Source organism: Trematomus bernacchii, unplaced genomic scaffold, assembly GCF_902827165.1.
Source record: "Trematomus bernacchii unplaced genomic scaffold, fTreBer1.1, whole genome shotgun sequence".
Taxonomy (NCBI): domain Eukaryota; kingdom Metazoa; phylum Chordata; class Actinopteri; order Perciformes; family Nototheniidae; genus Trematomus; species Trematomus bernacchii.
In genome coordinates this window covers 6,614,897-6,634,851 of record NW_022988066.1, presented here as the reverse complement: position 1 = coordinate 6,634,851, position 19,955 = coordinate 6,614,897, and the positions used below count along the sequence as shown (strand labels likewise).

The window sequence follows — 19,955 nt, the reverse complement described above, 5'->3', positions numbered from 1 at the left end:
TTGAAATGGTGCACAGTCATCCTCACTCTTTCTCCGTCACTGCCTCCCCCCCTCCCTCCCCCTCTATCCTTTCAGTCTCTTCGCCCTGCTGGCTTGCTCTGCATCCAGACCTGGCCTCAGTCTGCAGTGTGTGTTTGTGTGTGCAGGAACATGATGTCATTGCTAATTGCTTAGGGCTCATGGGCTGTTAATATAAGGTTTATATTCTGCCCCTCTCCCCGCTTTCTGCTCGCTTCTTTTCTCCACATCATTACTCTTTCGCTCTTTATTTACTCGCCCTCCCCCTGTAGCATTCTATACAGGAGTTGCTGACTATGGAAAAAGTGACTTGGACATTTATGGGCTCAATTTTGGGCCAAGCACTGCAGACTGTTTTCGTGTGCGTGTTTGTTTGGCTTTGGTGTTATGAAAGTGCCTCATTTTCAAGATGGCCCCTTCTTCTGCTGAGGTAGCTTCTAATAAGCAGAGAAAAATAGGAGACACACACGCATTTATTCATCCTGTCAGCGCGCATGGAGATAGACAGAAATAGCAATCCAGTAATGTGAGCTGTCACCTTTTGAAGCTATGCGAGACAACCAAAAATACCCCACGATATCTCAGCTAACCCCAAAGAGCTCTGCAGATTGGATGTAATTATGATGGCCAGATGTATGTGTGTGTGTGTGTGTGTGTGTGTGGTGTTGGGACTTTCTTGCCTTGCAGCACCAAGCTGTTAGTCTGTGTGTGGTCGAGGTCACACACCAAAGCTGATGAGAAGAGACGGGGAAAGTGTGCATGTGCGTACATGCTTGTGTGACCGCGTGTGTGTTTCTGCGCAGGTGTGTGTGAGCAATCGGATAAAGAGTATGGAGATCCGTTATCACAACCCTGCTTCCCCTGAGAAACAATACCAATGGGACGCCCTTCACCAAAATAGTGTGAGTGTGTGCGTGTGTGTGTAGGCATGTGCATATTTGTGTGACCAGATTGGACGGATGAACGCTGAATTAAGGACAGCAGAGAGAGGATTCATCCCAGGCTGTCAAGTTGACAAGCAAACCAGATTGCAGTGTGTGTGTGTGTGTACTGTATGTGGTATACGTGTTTTGCCAATCTTGTTCTCTATCTCACTCTCCTCACTTTCTCTTTCAGCCCCATATCGATGCCTCTCAATAGGGTTATTGTGCCCACTGTCAGGCAGGCTGCAGTGTGTGTGTGTGTGTATCTGTGCATTGTTGTTGCAGGGAGCAGACAGCCGTGAGGTGTGTTTGAACAGAGAAGGAGCACAGAGGCCCTGTTCATCCTGTAGGGTGTGAAACTGAATAATAGGGCCCCCTTTCTCTCTTTCCATCTGTCGCCCTGTCTATCTGTCTGTGTCACTCTTTCTTTCTTTTTGACAGTTTTCACCCACATGCTCGAATCTAATCGCCTTCTTCTGCTCCGCTTTGCATTGTTATCTTTCTTTACACGCACACTTGTGCCGTATTATGTGTCAACTCTTGGCCGCCCTCACTTTTCAACTGTCTTCTCGCTGTCAAGTCTGCCTGGTGATTGGATCGTCAGTATGCATGTTATTCTGCATACAAATGACCTGTGGAAGCATGCGAGGACAGACACGTTTCTCACTCTCAGGAGGAACTACACACGCTAGCAAAAACACACTTTCCCACTCTTTTGTTTATATGTTTCTGTTTCTGATGTTGTCTTTTCCACATCACTGCACTTTCACACGTACACCCCCATCATTCCCGGATCAGCTGCATAAGGGTTTTTCAGCCCCTCTTCCTCTCCGCCTGTCTTCTCTTACTCTCACTGACTTTCAAACACATCACCACACTCCATGAATGTGATGAGAGACGCTGTACAGGCCTCAGGTGCCTCTGTAAATTGGCCAACTACAGCGAGTTCCAGGATTTAAAAAAACTAGGATTTACTCGGGGCTTTGGTAGTCTTCTCATATCTTCAATCTTTGCTGCATTCAACTGCAGCACTTAAGTAGATAGACAGATGTTAGCTGGAGACTGTTATGCATAAGGATATAACGGAGCAAGAAGCTAATGGCTACAATGGCAGGATATGCCGAGTTAAATATTTGCTGCAATTGGAAAACATGCTGTATTTAAAACATGTCACATGCATTCAGAGCTGCAAAGATTACTCAATGAATCCATTAGTTGTCCACTATTAAATGAATAACCAACTATTTTGATATTTGATTCATTGGTTTGAGTATACTTGGCTTTTGGTAATCACTGATCGACATTTTAAAGACCAAATAAGACATTAAAATGTGCAGCACTACATATGATATCTGTAATGCTGTCAACGATTAGTGATGAGTTGAATGGTTTTGCATATCCCACTGATGAAGGACAATCATCAGTACCAAAGGTTATTGGATTGGGTTTGTATAAATCCTTTTTGTGTTGCATTTCTCACAATTACCTTGAGACTTTCTGTTTATATTTACCTATTTTTAGCTTGAAAAAATACCATAATACTTAATTATGTTAAAAATGTATTGAATTGAATAACATTTGGTTTTGCTGAGATTTTACAACAAACATGTTCCTGTTGTTCACTGTCCTCAAACATTTTCATTGGTGATGTTTGATCAGTCAGCAAACGTTATCAACAGATAACAGTCTTATTTGTGACTGATCAGAATGTATACATTTCAGATACAATGCTACATTCAAGAATGAACAATTAGTGCTTTGCTCTTAAGTCCTGCTTAGGGGGGACAACTAATTGATACGATACACTGCAATAAATCCCCTGCAATGCATTATCAATACCCTGGCGCTAATGCAGATTGTGGCTTGCTTTATGGCATACATTAAAACTCCAGAGCCTTCTGCCTAGTCAGCCTTTCTGCCACTTTATGGCAGTTTCACATTTGAACAGCAGCACATGCATATTACATGTTGTTATACATAAAGGCTCTGGTTGTTAGATGTGTTGGAAAAGCTCAGACTATATCCATTCTTGCAAATGTTTTGTTCGCAGTTGTGTCAAACTGAAAGCATTTCATCTGGAGTTGATGAATTCAGTATAGAATAAATATGCATATTGTTGTATTTTAGGTGAATGTGGTGCAATGAATCCACAGTAAATATGGGAAAGAAGGTGGCACCATCATTATAATAGCCTAGGCAGTGTACAGGTGATCGGCTTGTGCTCGAGTGAGGTAACCTGATTTCTGGTCACATGTTTAGAGCTAAAACGCTCAGCTGATTGACAGACTGCAACTATTTTAGTTATCAATTGATCGTTTTCCAGAAAGCTTTTTTCTATTTTACATTGTACTGAATATCTTTGAGTTGTAACTGTTGGTTAGATAAGTGGTCTGTACTGTAGGTGTAACTCTGGGCTTTCAATGCTGTATTTTGATATTTATTTCATTTAACGATAAATAGATCATAGTATTCTGCAGATTGGCTTCATTGAAAATGTAAATATGTTGTAGAGAAAACCTCTCCTGGCATGGTAAACCTGACCATGGTTTTCCCCTAGGAGTGGCAAACCACTCAGATTCTGACGCATATCATCTTCTCAAAGCAGTAAGAGTAAAGTCTAAGTAATAGAAACACTCAAAATAAATGGCATTAACTGAAATGGTCTTTATTTCCGACAATTGACCTTCGTATTCCAGAGCCTGTGAATTGTATTAAAGCCATTCCTGTGTGATGAGCGCACAGCATGACAGGTAACAGGAATGTTAAGTCATGATCTAAGTCACTGTGGTGATCTGGGTTCCTGACCACTATACGTTCCTTGCATTTGCATCATATCCTGTGGTGGGAGTAATAATAAGTTAACATCTGTGGTTGTGATGTAAGCATTGGCTGCAGTGCTGGTCCATTGGCCGAGTTCAGCTAGATCTATCACCCCCCTTCGAAACACAAATGCCCTGTCAGAGATGAAAGCTGTGCTAATGTTGGGAAACAACAACTTCAATTTGTTGGAAGGGAGGGAGACAGAGGGACAAAGAGGCGGCCATTGTGTGAGAGGAAGAGACGACAAGAGCGAGGGTGGGGATGATTTAAAGTATTGGAGAGGGAGCGATCGTTGCAGTGGTGTCTGTGGTTCCTTTGGCAGAGGAGCGACATTCCTTTTCTGATGAGTCACTCTCTCTGATCTGTTTTCTTTCCTCATCTCTTCTTTCGCTGGTACCCTTTCCCCCTCCCCTCTCATTTTCATTTCTTCTAACTGTTTGCCTTTCTTTGACATTTGGCTAATACGTCAAAACGTCCAGCCAATTAGATTAGACAAGGCTGTGATATCAATGCAATCTGGGTAATTCCATGGAACAACTTGCCACAGACTTTCTAGAAACAGTGAGATAACAAGGCCTAAGACACTAGATACTGAGACACAATCTGAGGAAGAGCTGTGTAGTTTGAGTCTAGACTTCCCTGTGCTCTCGGATGTCCTGTCACTTCTCGGATATATATAGGATCCGCAGTCTATTCACGGTTTCTGCCCCTAGCCTTGAATCCATCAGGCCTTTTGTGCAATGCTTTTCTGTCTGTGGTCTCGCTAAGAAAGGGAGAAGGGTTTTATAATAAATATGGCTATTTCTAATAAAAAAGGCAAAATGGAGCATATCAAGCAAAACCTTGTGCAGGAAATCTAAAAAGAATATGAATACGTTTAAGATAACAATCTTTGCTGATGAAAGAAACTATAAGAGCTTGCTTTCTTAAAAACACATGTACTAGTTCATTAAAAGAGGATGTGCATGTGTTGGGGTGTAGACAAATGTCAATTTAGCAAAAGATAACAGTTTTCCAATCTTAAGAACCACTATTTTAATTACAACTTATATTATTAACCACCCCTTGCGGTTTAAGTTTAGTCTGGAAAATAATGTAATGACAAATGTCTCCTTACTCGGCTGTAGCCAATTAGCAGTGCTTCACAGCGTTGGTGCAAAATGCAACTATTGGCTGGTTAATGTGCTCCCTGCAGGCATGCGTGTGTGGCATTTACACACATCACTGTATGATGTTACTGCTTGAAATGATGTAGAGTGGTCTGTTTCTTTGTGAAAGTAGAAAATACAGACAATTGACAAGTCTAGATTACAATTAAGGTCATCACCTCATCTTCACAGGACTAGCTAGCAGCTTGCTCGTTAATAATCATGTTTAAACGACCGGCAGCTGGTGGATATTGAGAAGCAGTCAGAACCTACCAGTTAAACTTTGGAGCATGCCATCTTCTTTAAAAGCTCTAAATTGTCTCTTATGGGATTTGTAGTTTTGAAGCGACTCGAAACCTTTACATCGTCAAACATGGCTTACCAGATCTTTAAGTCAGTAAGTTTAGCCTTTTTGGTTTAATGTAAGCAAAATTATTTATTTTCTATAAGATATAGTTTGGACTGTTCCCCTGTAATTTAGAGTTGAGTAGTCCCTCAGTGTAACTTTTTCAGTATAATGTAAATAGTCTGATGGACGCCATGGCATGTTTCAGTTCACTGCTTTAACCCCGACTGTCCTGGTTGAGAGACTCAGCTAACAGTGCTGTCAGCAGTGGGAAATGCTCCGTGGCATGCTAGTGTTTAATTACTGATCTCTAACCAGGACGCACACTTTTTCTTATTCCTCTGACAGTATGGAAATTCAATATCTTCACATCTGTGATGATCAAAGAGGCTAAATGGTGACTCTTGCTTGAAAAACATTAGCCTAGATGAGATGTGCTGAAGAAGAACATATTAAGTTCAAATAAAGTTTTTTATATTGAAAAAGCAGGAGCCCATCATGTGCACATGACAAATGCAAATACAGACGTGGCTGTACTTGTTGTTCTCTGACTCCTGGCACGGCTTGTTGCCTTCGACACCGCATCCAGGAAAGTGCTGCGGTCTCATTACGAAGTCGCACAGTCTGTCCCTCCGAGGCAGCAGGCTGTCAGGGCTGGAGTGGGACTTCCCTGTGCTCAGGGTGTTTTGCTTGGTGTCAGGGTGTTCGTGGTGTACTCTTTCTCCCCTCCCTCGACCTCCCCTCACCCACAGGAAAGAGGGGCTGGGTGAAGCAGGGAGGAAGAGAAGGGAGAGGGGGGGGGGGGGGGGGGGAGACCGGGATCGGGGAGGGGTTACCGCACGCCTGCTCCCAAGTTTTCCCAGCAAATCGTCTCTTGGCTTCTGGTTCTGAAATGTTTCTTTTACACGTCACAGGATTTCAAAGTCTGTGAATGTGTGTCATAACGGCTCTGCCTTTTACTCCAATAACTTCCTGTGTCACAATCAGGGTTGAGTGTCGAGAGTGTTTTAAAGGGGACCGATCATGCAAAATGCACTTTTTGATGTCTTTTATAGATAGATATGTGTCCCCGGTGTGTCAGGGAACTCACGCAGTGTCAGAAAATAAAACCCTCTCTTTTTTCCTCCGTACCCAAATCTCTAAAAACGGGGCTACAACGGAGCTGATCCAGATTTGCGTCCGATATGACGTCATATCGGAAATGTAGGCTGGCTTTACACCCACGGCCCTATCAGAAACGTTGCTATCAGAAACAATGCCCGACTGTTTTGGATGTAATATGGTCGGTGTTTACATTAGCATCGCTAACACTCAGAGCTAACCTGTACTACACAGAGCATGTGTGTGAAGAAGCAGGAAATAAAAAGGAACTCACCTTGTGGTATAACCGGCAAGAGAGAAAGACTTTGAGCTCCATACTGTTTCAGACATAATCCTTGATAATCCATGATATGGCGTCTCATCACCGCAGAATCTGCCGGTAGAATCTCCCGCATGAGCTCAGCCCCCTCCTTTTTTTTTTAGCAATTATTTTCTTTTTTTAAAGCTTTATACCCCAAATCAGCACTTTTGAAACAGGAAGTGAAATAGAGGGATATGAGGCGTGGCTAGAATGGGTGATCTGTTTGGTATTTTGAGCAAAACGCTTCATAGACATGGTTTTTATATATTTTTTTTATATATCTGAGACCTATGCTATTGCCTAAAAATAGCATGATAGGTCCACTTTAAGGTGAATAAGTAACATTGTATGGGTGGCAGTTGACACATTCTTATTTAAATATACAGTAAATATGTTTTGACCACTCACACTCGGCTTGTTTGTATGTCATTGTTGCGGCCCTCAGTTTGCTCTGGGTCATTGAATGCAACTTGTGCAAACATGCGCTCACATGGTCATCACTCACCTTTATTCCTGAGGGGGTGGGGGGGTGATCTGTGTGTTTTGTCTTTTCTCGAGCAATTTCAGTTTTTGGCCCTTACTCGCCCTGAAAACACCCACCCACCCAAATAAGAGACATGCCTGAGATTCTTTGGCACACCCTAAACATTCTTCACTGCTTTCCTTTCTTTGTGGTCATTTTGTCTCTCATTGTCCCGCCCATGGAAACCATGGCAGCAGAAAATGATACCCTTTAGCTTTATGTATACAGTACATTGAGACATTCATACACTGATACCCACCAGGGAGACTGTCTCTGGGTGTCTGTAGTGTAAACTCTTACAAGTGGAATTATAGTGCAGCTATTGCTGTCCGTCCTTCACACTCACTAGTGTGTGTGTGTGTGTGTGTGTGTGTGTGTGTGTGTGTGTGTGTGTGTGTGTGTGTGTGTGTGTGTGTGTGTGGTGTGTGTGTGTGTGTGTGTGTGTGTGTGTGTGTGTGTGTGTGTGTGTGTGTGTGTGTGTGTGTGTGTGTGTGTGTGTGTGTGTGTGTGTGTGTGTGTGTGTGTGTGTGTGTGTGTGTGTGTGTGTGTGTGTGATGTGTGTGTGTGTGTGTGTGTGTGTGTGTGTGTGTGTGTGTGTGTGTGTGTGTGTGTGTGTGTGTGTGTGTGTGTGTGTGTGTGTGTGTGTGTGTGTGTGTGTGTGTGTGTGTGTGTGTGTGTGTGTGTGTGTGTGTGTGGCCTCCTTGCTGTTCCACCTTTCTGCTGTTATTCTGGAACTAGATTCTTTAGATGGCGATTGTTTCTTCTCTGCTTCCTCCTTGTTCTTGTGGACACACACAAGGAGAATGGTTAAAGGCAAGAACTGTTCTGCAAATTAGAGAATTTGATAACTTAGAAAAATATTAATAAAAATAAGAACCTCTTAAAGGTCCCATGACATGGCCATTTCTACTGATCATAATTCCATTGTTGAGGTCTACTAGAATAGATTTAAATTGACCGGTATTCACTCTCTGTCCTAGCTCCTGCCGCTCCCTGTGAGCCCAATGTGCTCTGATTGGTCGGGACGTTGCGAGGCTCGCTGCTCAGTGAGCTGGCTTACTCGTGTGGTTTCCGGGTCGGCGATACAGCGGGACAGCGCGAAACTCATCCCGAGCACACACAAACACTCACAGCCGAAGTAAAAACAATAAGTGTGGCTTGATATTGAGTAAGAAAAAGGTTTATAAACGCTGTGAGAATGGGTCTGCGGAGAGCATTTCTCCGCGATCCCAACTCGTCTATTACCAACCAGGGAGCTCTATGCAGGTCAATGGGACTCCCTGTTAGTTGAAAATGTACGCTAAAGGTCCTGGTGTGTGAGGAGCTCCGCGGATTTGTCCATTTTGGTTCCGGGAACCGCATGACGTCATACGGTTCCCGGAAGAAACAAATGGAAAAAGAGAAATCTCCAACGAGGCGTTCTGGGGCAGCATAGACAGGTCTTTTCTGTGTTAGAGGTTTACTCGTTACAGGGTGTACTTTGAGGGTTTGTGACTCTGCAGACCGTTCACATGCAGAAAAACCTTCATAACACAAGGGGACGGGTAATAACCAGAAAAGCATGACATGGGACCTTTAAAAGTAGACAATACAGCAACACAGAACCTGCATTTGTAAAAAAAAATATATATATAATATTCTTCCTTAAATATGTTCAGGACTTTATTCGAATGATATTTGAACATGCCGTATCACCACCTTTCCTCTGACTTTGGCTCTGATCCTCTTACTAACCATAAAGGTACATTAAACAACAGGGAGTCTGCAAGGCAGGCTGCTCTTAAGCCTTTTAAAGCTTTATATAGCCTACAATCAAAGGGGTTTAAAAAACAGCTTTGATGAATACAATGAGCTTACTATGATCTGCTTTGAGTTTGGTCAGAAGTCAAGTGAAATAGTATAAAGGATGCATTAGTATCTAATATATAAAAGACTGTAGGGGTTGGAATGCTAGGAGCCATCCAGCTATGGTAATGTGTCTTTAGTCAGCACTAGCAGTGTTGCTAACTTCTCACTCCTGTAGTGAAGGAGTTTGCAGCTGAATGAGGATCCGGCACTCTGCAGCCAATGAAAATAAATCCCTGAGAGATCTGGGAAGATTGCCTGCTATTTTATAGCTGGCTTAAACTTTCATGCCCTGATCCAGAAGTTATAATCTTCCCCTGTTACGTCTTCTATTCTGCATGACTTGCCTTGTTGACATGAGCCATCCATTTTGTGTTAGATGGCCTATTCTCTAAATGCGACAGTTTTGCTTTCTTGTCAGGCTCTTTTGGTAACAGATGGGGTTTCTCAGCAGCAGTGGGGGAGACAAGAACAGGAGGGGGAGAGTGGCTGTAAATCAGGATTGTAGAGAGAAACGGGTGGTTTTATGAGAGTTTACAGACCTTCTTCACTTTTAATGAGAAAAGACTGCAATTCCCTCCTAGACAAAGAAAAAGGGTGGGCGGGTTAAGAGGTAGAAGATTCATGTAGTAGACGCTAAGAGAGGAATGGGAAGGAAAGAGGAAATGGGCAAGAAAATAAGAAAAAGGAAAGAGGTAAAAGTCAAGTGGGATTAGCAAAGGAACTGGCGAGAAACGTTGAGAGGGAAGGGCAGGAAGGAGGGATGAGAGGCCTATCAAAATGTTGGCAGGTGTCCATTTGGCATATGAATTTAAAAGCAATCTGTCTCGCTCAGTCCGGAGTCTGGTAAAAGTCGATGGTTACACACAGCACACGTACAAAAGAAATAGAGGTGTGTGTGGAGTGTTTTGCAGCTGCTACCTACATTCTTGGTGGAGCAGACCCCCCAACATACCTAACACTTTACCACACATGCAACACATGCAACAGCACACACTCGCTGGGTTGGCCAGTTGGTCCGGGGTCAAAGGTCACTGTCATGCTGCGACACATCCTAGATCCTATTACCAACCCTCCCAATGTGTGTTTTTGTCTGTCTGTGTGTGTTGCTTATAGTGGGTCTGCCTGTCTCTCTGTGTCTGTTCTTGTGTGCATTTAACTGTTTACAAGGGAGTCCATGTGGAAGGTTTAGCCTCATATTTACTATATTACATGAGTGTTTGTGTTTTTCTCAGTGCCAATGCTGCCCTGCCTACAAAGGGGGCCCTGTAATTACGCAGAGACCCCCTTGTCTGCAGCAGAGGGCCGCAGGGAGCCCACTGTCATCCCGTGCAATTTGAGGCCGTATCCAGATGTAGCTGGTTATTGAAAGTTACAGTTTTGGTTCCTGCTGAAATGTAGCTCCACCCAAATGTAGAAACTTTACATTTTGCATCCGTCTGCAGGAAAAGGAAATGTTTTGGCAACTTCAGAGCAGCCTGTAGTTAGCGTTCGGAAAGTAACACGTTTTTGTTGTTTTGGCTCGTCTCCAGCACTCTGGGTATGCAATGAAACGTGAGGTTAAAGTGGCTACTTTTAAGGCCACCTCCACTGCTTTTACACATCAAAGTGTGTTTACGGGGAGTTCTGCTTCATATGTGGAAAAAAGTTGTATAAAGGCTTGGAACTCTGAAGGAATGAAGTCTGATGAATTTGCCTCGGTTGGGGCTGAGGCTCTCCGATTACCTCTTTACTTAATATGAGCGTGAACACCATTCAACTTATCACTTACAGTGACAGTTGTACTAATGTTAGGTTAATAACCTCGATTAGACACACCACATCCAACCTGTTATCCCAGGTCAGCAGCAACATGTCTACGGAAGTGATTCATTAGTTTTAAGTGTCGACACCCTTTTATACAATCACACACACATGTCCCCAGGTATGCAGACTTGTTGCAGCAGGACTCAAGGAACCGAGCGAGCATGCCTTATCATTTAATCCCACAGTGCAACATTTTTATTGCTATTTTCTGAATGACTTTATCCTTGTTTTCTCGCCGTTGTCTTTAGCAGTTTTTATAGTTCTGTTGTTCATTTTCTCCAGTATGTGTTTCGCTGTCGGTTGTGACATTTTATAACATCAGTGATTTTTTAAGACTGAGGAAATGATATCGCTTTTGTAGCCACTCCACAAACCATTAGAGAAAATACATTACCGTACACACATCTGGTTTGAGGTCAGAATTATAGCCTTGCTCTTCAGATGGTTTACTTTTTTTTTTGCCACAGGCTGTGTAACACCTAGTGTTTGTTTCCAGACCAACCAGATGTCTTTGGTCTGTTATGTCAGTAAACAGTTTGGGCTCAGTGAGACTGTTATTGAGGCAGATCAAATGTTCTTCAGTTGGTTACATGGATTTACCTGCACCAGTCAAGAGATTCAGCACGCATAGAACAGAAGTATGCACTATTCATAACTTTGAATAGTTCCATAAACCTGTACAAATATAAAGGCTATGTAAACTTGGAGATTAAGTGGACATTTTTGCAAGTTTGGAAGAATAACCAAATGCATGTGGTTTATTTTGTTCCGTTAAAACTACAGCTTGTAAGAAAAACGACTTTTTGTTCATTTTTGTTAAAGTTTGACTTGGTCCGTACATGGCCTGCGTTTTGTCATCTACTCACATGCTTGTAAAATGTTTTTTTTAATAGTTTCTGAACAGATCATTCAAAATGTACTGCGAGTATAAAGAGTGATCCACAAGGGCTTGTACTGTATTGCTCGCCTTGGAGCTAGACTAATGACATAGCAGCATTATGTCTTATCATTTATTAAATATGACAAACTATGAATTACTTGTTCGGACAGTCAGGAGAGCAACAGCTCACACAAAGCATTACAACTAGATTAGGAATAACATTGCTTTTCTTTGTTGTTTTGCACACCTGTTAAAACTCTTTTGTACTTATGCATTTCATTTCTTATCTTTTTTCATTTGAATAACAAGACAGACCAAATCTACTGTATGTTTATCAAAATATACACTACATAAAGTCCAAATCATGTGGAAAACATTGTGTGAATGTCAGAGACAGCACTGACTGTCCCTGAACGCCTCCAGATGTCAGTTATGTGTGGGCGGGCGGTAATGTTACGTCTGTTTATCGACATTTAAGACAGAAAAAAAGGATGAAATCAGACCAGGACTTAAGGCTATTAGAGGAAAGCAGAGGGAGAAGAAGAGATAAAGCAAGAGGAAGCCTTGCCTGCAAGTAGTGTTGGCTTCAGTCCTCATGCTCGTAGTTGAGCCCTAACATCTGCAGTGAATTAGGCAGAAGGGTAAATCATCAAATGGTGCATTCAAAACCACACACTGATCAGTTTCAGTATCTGGACCAATGACGATGACTGCTATTGCATTTTGAGGATTTGTCTGACTACCATCGGATTTGATCATGCTGCACTCAAATGCCTGAATGTCATTGCTTTACCCCTGCAGCTGAGTGTGAGATTGTAAATCATTATATCTTAAAATGATGGACTTTATTATGTCTTAAATTGAGATTGATTCAGCACTGGTAATTTGGAAGTACAGTATGTCTTTGCAATAGTCAGTGTCGCCTGCTAGTTGAGCTTAGATCCATGTGATGGGATCTCATTTCTTTCAGCTGTTACAATTGTATTCCTCAAAATCTTTCCAGGTGCTTTTCCAGCCCCTCAGCTGTGTGTGTGTGTGTGTGTGTGTGTGTGTGTGTGTGTGTGTGTGTGTGTGTGTGTGGTGTGTGTGTGTGTGTGTGTGTGTGTGTGTGTGTGTGTGTGTGTGTGTGTGTGTGTGTGTGTGTGTGTGTGTGTGTGTGTGTGTGTGTGTGTGTGTGTGGTGTGTGTGTGTGTGTGTGTGGTGGTGGTGTGTGTGTGTGTGTGTGTGTGTGTGTGTGTGTTGTGTGTGTGTGTGTGTGTGTGTGTGTGTGGTGTGTGTGTGTGTGGTGTGTGTGTGTGTGTGTTGTGTGTGTGTGTGTGTGTGTGTGTGGTGTGTGTGTGTGTGTGTGGGTGTGTGTGTGTGTGTGTGTGTGTGTGTGTGTGTGTGTGTGTGTGTGTGTGTGTGTGTGTGTGTGTGTGGGGTGTGTGTGTGTGTGTGTGTGTGTGTGTGTGTGTGTGTGTGTGTGGTGTGTGTGTGTGTGTGTGTGGTGTCTCCTGTGGCAATAAGTTTATGATGGTTCCAGTTAGTGAAGGGTTGGCAAGACTGCACCAAAGAAAGAAATACGAGCTCTATACATGTCAGACACATACATACACACCTTATGTATAAATGTTTGATCGAAGTTGTGAATAATTGATGTGTCTTTATTATTTGTCCCTCTGGTGTCCTGCAGTTCTCTTTCTCTCTCTGTCCAGCATCCCTCTCTCCCTCTCTCTCTCTTTCATTAATCCTGTTTTATGTTTGTCTCTCCCTCAGGACACTGCTCCTTTAGTGAAGCCCTCGTGATTGGATGAAGAGAGAACCACTGACTTCCAGTATGGCCGCGCTACATGCTGGAGTTTCCCACCATCCTTAGTTCTCTGGTAAGCAGCAACTGTACAGGCCGTCTTTCAAGTTGCTATGTTTTTAACACAGAAATAGACTCTTATCAAACCTACAAGCTTACATAAAATGACTGGTGTTTCTGTCATAACTGAAAATAAAGCAACTTTCATCATTTACAAGCAGTATTGGCATAAATATGGGATGTTATTCAGACATGGTAACACTATTGTAATTAGATGATTTTCTACTTAAATAAACAACTAAGCTCTGCTATTATGCTAGGCAACGCTAACCCCAGGGACTGTTACATAAAAACACTTCCTGTAAAACTTCCCAGTTAAATCCCTTATGATTTCCCTGTTACTTTGTAGAAACTAAAATGGCGCGTCTGTAGATATAAGGTCGAACACTTGAGCCAAATTAGAGCCTTATTTTGTCTTGGATGAATTGACCAAACAGATAATATCATGTCCAGGAAGGCAACGAGGCTATCTCTCTCACACCTGTTAGGCACTATGCTGTACATATATACAAAGTACAAAGAAATACTTGACTAACAGCTGAGGCTGGACACTTTTTTTTTTCTGTGCACCAGTTTGTTTTGTCAATTTTTTCCAACAAGGAGAGATATGTATAGGCTTCATGCTAGAGAAAAAGGGCTGCACCCATCTCCCGTGTTACGAGCCTTTTTGTGTCGTCGCTCCGATCTTTTTCGGAAAGACGACGGTGACGTCACTGAAGCAAATCAAGGAGAAGCTGTTTTTGGCTCAGTCTGTCTATCCTGAGCATCATGTGTCTATCATATACTATCATAATTACGACGGAAATTCGCTGTATGCATGTTTTCGTATAGATAGTCCTCCTTTGCTCTACGGCTGTCAGGTCGAGAGGTGAGAAGCTCATTCATACAAAATGTCCTCTAGTTGCTGCTTATGGTGAAAAAACGAATATATAGTAGACCAACGTGCTCTAACGTTGTATAATAGACTATCTCCACCCTCCAGCTTTTTATTAAGTTAATATTTTGATGATGCCCTTTAAAACATGCAGTAGAACCCTTAAATGATCTAGACATTACCTGTAACGGTATGTACGAAGTTAAATAATGTGTGCAGAACAATCCTCCGCAGAACAAACAGTCGGAAAGAGTTCATTTCTTCTCTGTATATGATTCTTGAATGCCTCCTTTATCATTTCTATGATTAGTTGTTTGGAGTCATTTCACTGCCTTACAGTGTTATGTTGTCTCCATAGAAACCAGCTGTAGTTGGGTTCTACATGGATGAATGTGGTCTCCAGGGGCAACCCAAGAAGAGCTCAGGATTCTTTGCATTCTTCTTCTTCTGATCATTATTTCACTTTCTTCCCCTCTGTGGTGTTCAGATCTGCAGCTGAGTCTACTGAACCCTGAACCGTGACCAGCGCCGGTCTGTGACTGACCTCCTGACAGGTACAACACACACACACACACACACACACACACACGCACAAACACTTGCACACATGCTGTGTTCATCATTCAGATGGAATGAAAACCTTCATACCATCATTTTTTTCATGCGGAGAGGTTGTCCATCTCTGCTCTACAGTAGTATCTCTTAGGAATGTAAAAGAAAAACCTGGTAGTTTTCTATTTTCTGTTGTCAAGAAATCCCATGAAAAGTCCAAAACTAACCCTGTGTTATTTCTTATTTTAATACACTCTAGCTAACCTTCCGTGTGTGGTTCTCATTAAACAGGGGGGCACTGTAGTCTTTAGCAAACATGACTTAAACCGGAGGACATTTTGTTGCTGGGTACTATTTTCAGCTGTGGATTTGGTGCAAGAGTAACTATTTACATAACTAAGAGGAAAACACTTCTATAAACTACATCAGGCTGTGGCTACACAGGAAGTACTTGTTAATAGTTGTTAGTTATTTTGGCCTTTTCATGGGATTTGTTTCGTATAGGAAAAACTAAATAATATCACCAAATCTTTTTCAGGATTTTTAAATGCATTCATTAGAATGTAGTTGACCTCTGTCTTTTTAAAGCTCTGATATGATTAATTACATTTTGATGATTGCTCATTTATAAATTAAGTTAAAACAACAATATTGGTTTTCTTAGTGATTATTTTCCACCTTAAAAAGCTTGGACAATGTTCTGTGATCCTCCCCATGCAGTGCGCCAAAAATGAATATTTAAACTCTCATGTACAGTAATTACAAATCTGTTATTAATCCCTTTGATGTGATGGCAGTTCTCTCTATTATATTTTAACTTTTTTAATTGAATATGGTCTCTCCTTATTTACAATATTTTTTCTGCCGCAAAAAGTTTTATTAACTGGAACCATATCCTACTTAGCACCGGTCTTTTGAATTACAAAGTAGTAAGTTAGCAAAGAGACACCCTTTGTTGAATGCTAATTCCTAAACTGTATTGTGTTCATCCTAACGCACATGTGCATTCAAATGTATTCACTTCCTGTTCCCCATCTCTTCCTCTTCAGGTGATCTGTCTTGTGCCACGATGATGTCAGTAGATGTGACCAATCGTAACGGCCCTGCTGCCACGCCTCCTTCTTCCCTCAGCCTCCGCTCGTCACACAACCAGCTGCTGAGCAGTGATGTCATCAACCAAGGCTCAGCCACGCCGCCCAAGTGTCGCAAAAAGTACGCTCTTACCAATATACAGACTGCCATGGGCCTCGGAGAAGCGGTGCCATCTTCCTCCTCCCCATCATCCCCATCGCAGTCCTTAACCCCCAACAATCCCAAACTTGCCAAGAATGGAGTGAACCAGCTCCGTAAAGCCGGTCAGGATCACAACAAAAACACAACCGGCCCTGACTCAGATCCAGAGTCTGAAACTACAGAGGATGACCTCAATGTCAACACAGCTGAGGAAGATGACAGCCACGCTCTCACCAACAATGACAGGGAGGAAGAGGTCATCGAGAGAGACGTTGAACTTCACTCGGACGACAGCAGTGACGCAGACCCCGAGCAGAAAACTGAATCAGACACTGACTGTAACACCAACACGAGCGCAGAGCTCAAACTGAACGGCAACTCCACAGATTTGGACTTTGACTTGAACATTGAGACAGAGGAGAGCGACGACATCAGCATTCTGTCTGAAAAGGAAATGATGTCGAAGATGAAGATCGAGGAAGACGGAGATGAGGCGGTAGAGGAGGATCAGGACAACGAGGAGAATAAACCTTTACTGATGATAAAAAGTGAATCCCCTGTGATGAAAAACAACGTCTCTTCAGGCCTGGAGCTCATCTCTGACCTCCACTCCAACCTCAAGCTCCTCAAATCAGGCCAGGACGCTCCGGTGCCCCCCCCTCCCTCCCCACCGAAGCAGGCCAGCCCAGAGGACAAACCCCTGCTTTCTGTGGCCTACTGCTCCTCCTCTTCCAACTCCTCTCCAGAGACGAAGAAGGACAGGAGGACCGGGGCAAAGACAGACTGTGCTTTGAACCGCATCCAGAATCTGAACCCCAGTGACGAAGAGTTGAGTTGGACCACCCTGTCCCAGGAGAGCAACTCCCCAGAAGAGACAGGTACACATATTAATTAAAGGTCCCCTATTATACTGTTTTTCATCAATATATGATAGGTCTCAGATATATACAAAACATGTCTCTGAAGTGTTTGGCTCGAAATACCAAACAGATCATTGTCGCATCCCATAATCCCCTCTGTTTCAGCCCTGTTTCAAAAGTGCTGATTCTCTGTCTGTTACTTTAGATGAAAATAAGGAGCCACTCCCCACGCCCCTCTGAGAGATATTTGGTTAAAAAGAACACAATGGTGCTCTAGGAGGAGATTCAGGTGATAAGGTGGGGGGGTGTTACCTTGGTTGGTGATTGGCTAATGGTTACACAAGCCAGAAACTCGTTATGACATCATAAAGTGGCCAAAATCTGATCAGCTCATTTTCAGACAGGTTTTTATAGAAATGGATCAGGACAACAAGTGAGAGAATCTTTTTTCCTGAAACTTTCAGAATCTCTTTACACAGAGGGGACACATGGTTATGTATAAAAGACATGAAAAAGTGGATTTTGCATAATAGGTGACCTTTAACACAAGAGAGTACACTCCACAGCCACACTTACGGATGCTTGGCATAGTTTTCATGTGAGTGTGTGTCAGCTCCCTTGGTTTTTGGGGTATTTTGTTCACTTGTGTGCAGTGTAGTGGTTCCACCGTCCTCCGCTGATGATATGTTTCCATTTATGGTGACCAAGTATGTGTGTGTGTATGCAGAACTCAGACATAGCTGGAACAGAATAACAAACACTCCTGCCTCCAGTAAATCTCCCAGAATCCCTCTGGGACAGGAAGTGCCCTTGTAACCTCATGGGTGGTTAGCGGGGTAGATCAGCTGCGTCCTGTTTCATGCTGTGTCCTGGGCGTGTGTGTGTGCCAGGGAAGAGTAAATCAAAATCTGTGGATGCCATTATGTCTCTATTTTCTTTGTCTTCTTGTAGAAGTACTTTAGCTCCCTTTTAATCTTACCTTTCATAATTCAATCTTACTTATAATAATTTGTGATATGCAGGAAGCAGTTTAGTCACACACATAGAGAGAGTATTACAGATGAGCCTTTGCACATGTAGCTGTGGGTGTCAGCAGAAAAGCTATAGGTCTGTTGGTGCAAAATGCAAACGGACTGAGTCTTAGTTGTCTAGTTTTCTAAGGGTTAGTTTGAGGTCAGTTTGTATAATATTCAAACCAACTCAAATTGATGGCCATGCAAAGTGTCTGGACAGTCAAAGAAAAAGTCCCTATACCTATTTGTTGTATACATGTAGAATTGGGCTGCAATTAACTTTTCTTTTCATTATGAAGTGATTTAATTAAATCCATCGAATGTAGGAAAATACTGAAAATCTCCCCAAGTGACGTCTTCAAATTGCCTGACAGTCCAAAATCTAAATATATATTCCGTTTCCTTGGAAATAAAATATAGAAAAGCAGCTCATTTTCACAGATGAGAAGCTGGAATGATAACATTTGACATTTTGTAGGAAAACATTTAATCAATCAGCAAATTAGCAATTGATTATTTCTCTAACATAGTGTTTTATTTGATGTTTTATCTTTATGTTAAATTAGGTTATTGTCATTAGGAATCCGTTTTATCATTTTTGAGAACACAAATGCTTTAACTTAATTACATTTGTCCTTATGTTTGACGTTACCGTACACACACAGCAAGGCAGAACTTTGGGATGAGTTATGTACCTCATGTTTACTTCCTCAGTCATCACCGACTTTTGTGGGCCTTTCTTAAACTTGCCTACCTCTGCAGAAGGTCTGTTAAACCTATTGTATTTCTTTGTCAGCATTATGTAAATATCTCGATGTTCAGTTTAATTGGGCACTTAAAACTCTCTGCCTTGTGCTTTCTTGTTAGACATATGAAACACATCCGTCTTCCCCAAAGTAACAGCCCGACCTCTGAGCTGTAAACCATGCAGTGATCCGAGCCGCTGAGCCTCTTCACATCACTTTTCTCTTCCTAAATGCTTCTCTGCTCGCTCTCTGATGACTCACTATCCCTATTGAATGTAAGGCTCCGTCTGAACATCTGTGCATTTCATTTCTCTGCAAGAATGATGACGAGCAGCATGTCCAGAATTGACTTTCCATGTGTTCTTTTGTCCTGATTTCCTCTTGTGCGTTTGCGTCTAAAATTGTATTATAACTTGTTTTTAACGTTAGTGCAGTGTCTAGTTAAGATATATTATCCTCTGAGGAATGGCAGAAAAGGCCCTAAACATGATTCTGGCATCATTCATTTTGAGCTTATCAATATCTAAGACATAGTCGTCCATACTGCTGCAACCTCCTGTCTCTCTCACATTGACAAAGCAGTGTTGTTTTCCCAGGTGTGTGTCAGATTCCTGTGTGGATGTTGCGGGTTACAGGTCCAATACGACACTGCTTTCACACAGAGGAGCTAAAACACACACACACACACACACACGCACACATGCTGAGTGCAGGAAGGATATTTAAAGATGTCTTTCACATTCTCACACAACAACATTCATTTTAACACTTGCAAGAAACACGAGTTGAATGTGGATGTGTGCTGTACTGCAACATGTCAGATTCAGTGTCTGTCATATGTTGAGCTATTTCTCTGCCCCCCCCCCACCCCATCTACTCAAAACACAACTCATCACCCTCAGAATATCAAGGTGCTCTTCTTTGCTGTTTCTTCTTCGTTGCACCTTCACTAGATATGTTGGATCAAAGGTATTCTTGGGGTTGCCAGGACAACCAAGAGAGGCTAAAAATAGGGTGCAAATGAGGGAGAAATAGACACTAAGTGTGCCAGATATTGTGTTATTCCATGTGCCTGTGTGTATGTTTGTGTTGGGACAGGAAAGGGAGGGCAGGCTTATTT

At 42.4% G+C, this 19,955-nt stretch overlaps 1 protein-coding gene across 5 annotated transcripts in view; it reads left to right on the top strand.

Annotated features, from left to right (window-relative positions):
• Positions 1 to 19,955, top strand: part of LOC117474585 (amyloid-beta A4 precursor protein-binding family B member 2-like) — a 44,542-nt gene that overhangs the window by 2,350 nt on the left and 22,237 nt on the right. For all 5 annotated transcript variants that reach the window (XM_034120458.1, XM_034120456.1, XM_034120457.1 and 2 more), the window contains exons 2-4: positions 13,467 to 13,573; positions 14,919 to 14,985; positions 16,033 to 17,094. In XM_034120458.1, the coding sequence (XP_033976349.1) occupies positions 16,053 to 17,094 (1,042 nt within the window). In that variant the 5' untranslated portion in view covers positions 13,467 to 13,573; positions 14,919 to 14,985; positions 16,033 to 16,052. The remainder of the gene's footprint in view (positions 1 to 13,466; positions 13,574 to 14,918; positions 14,986 to 16,032; positions 17,095 to 19,955) is intronic.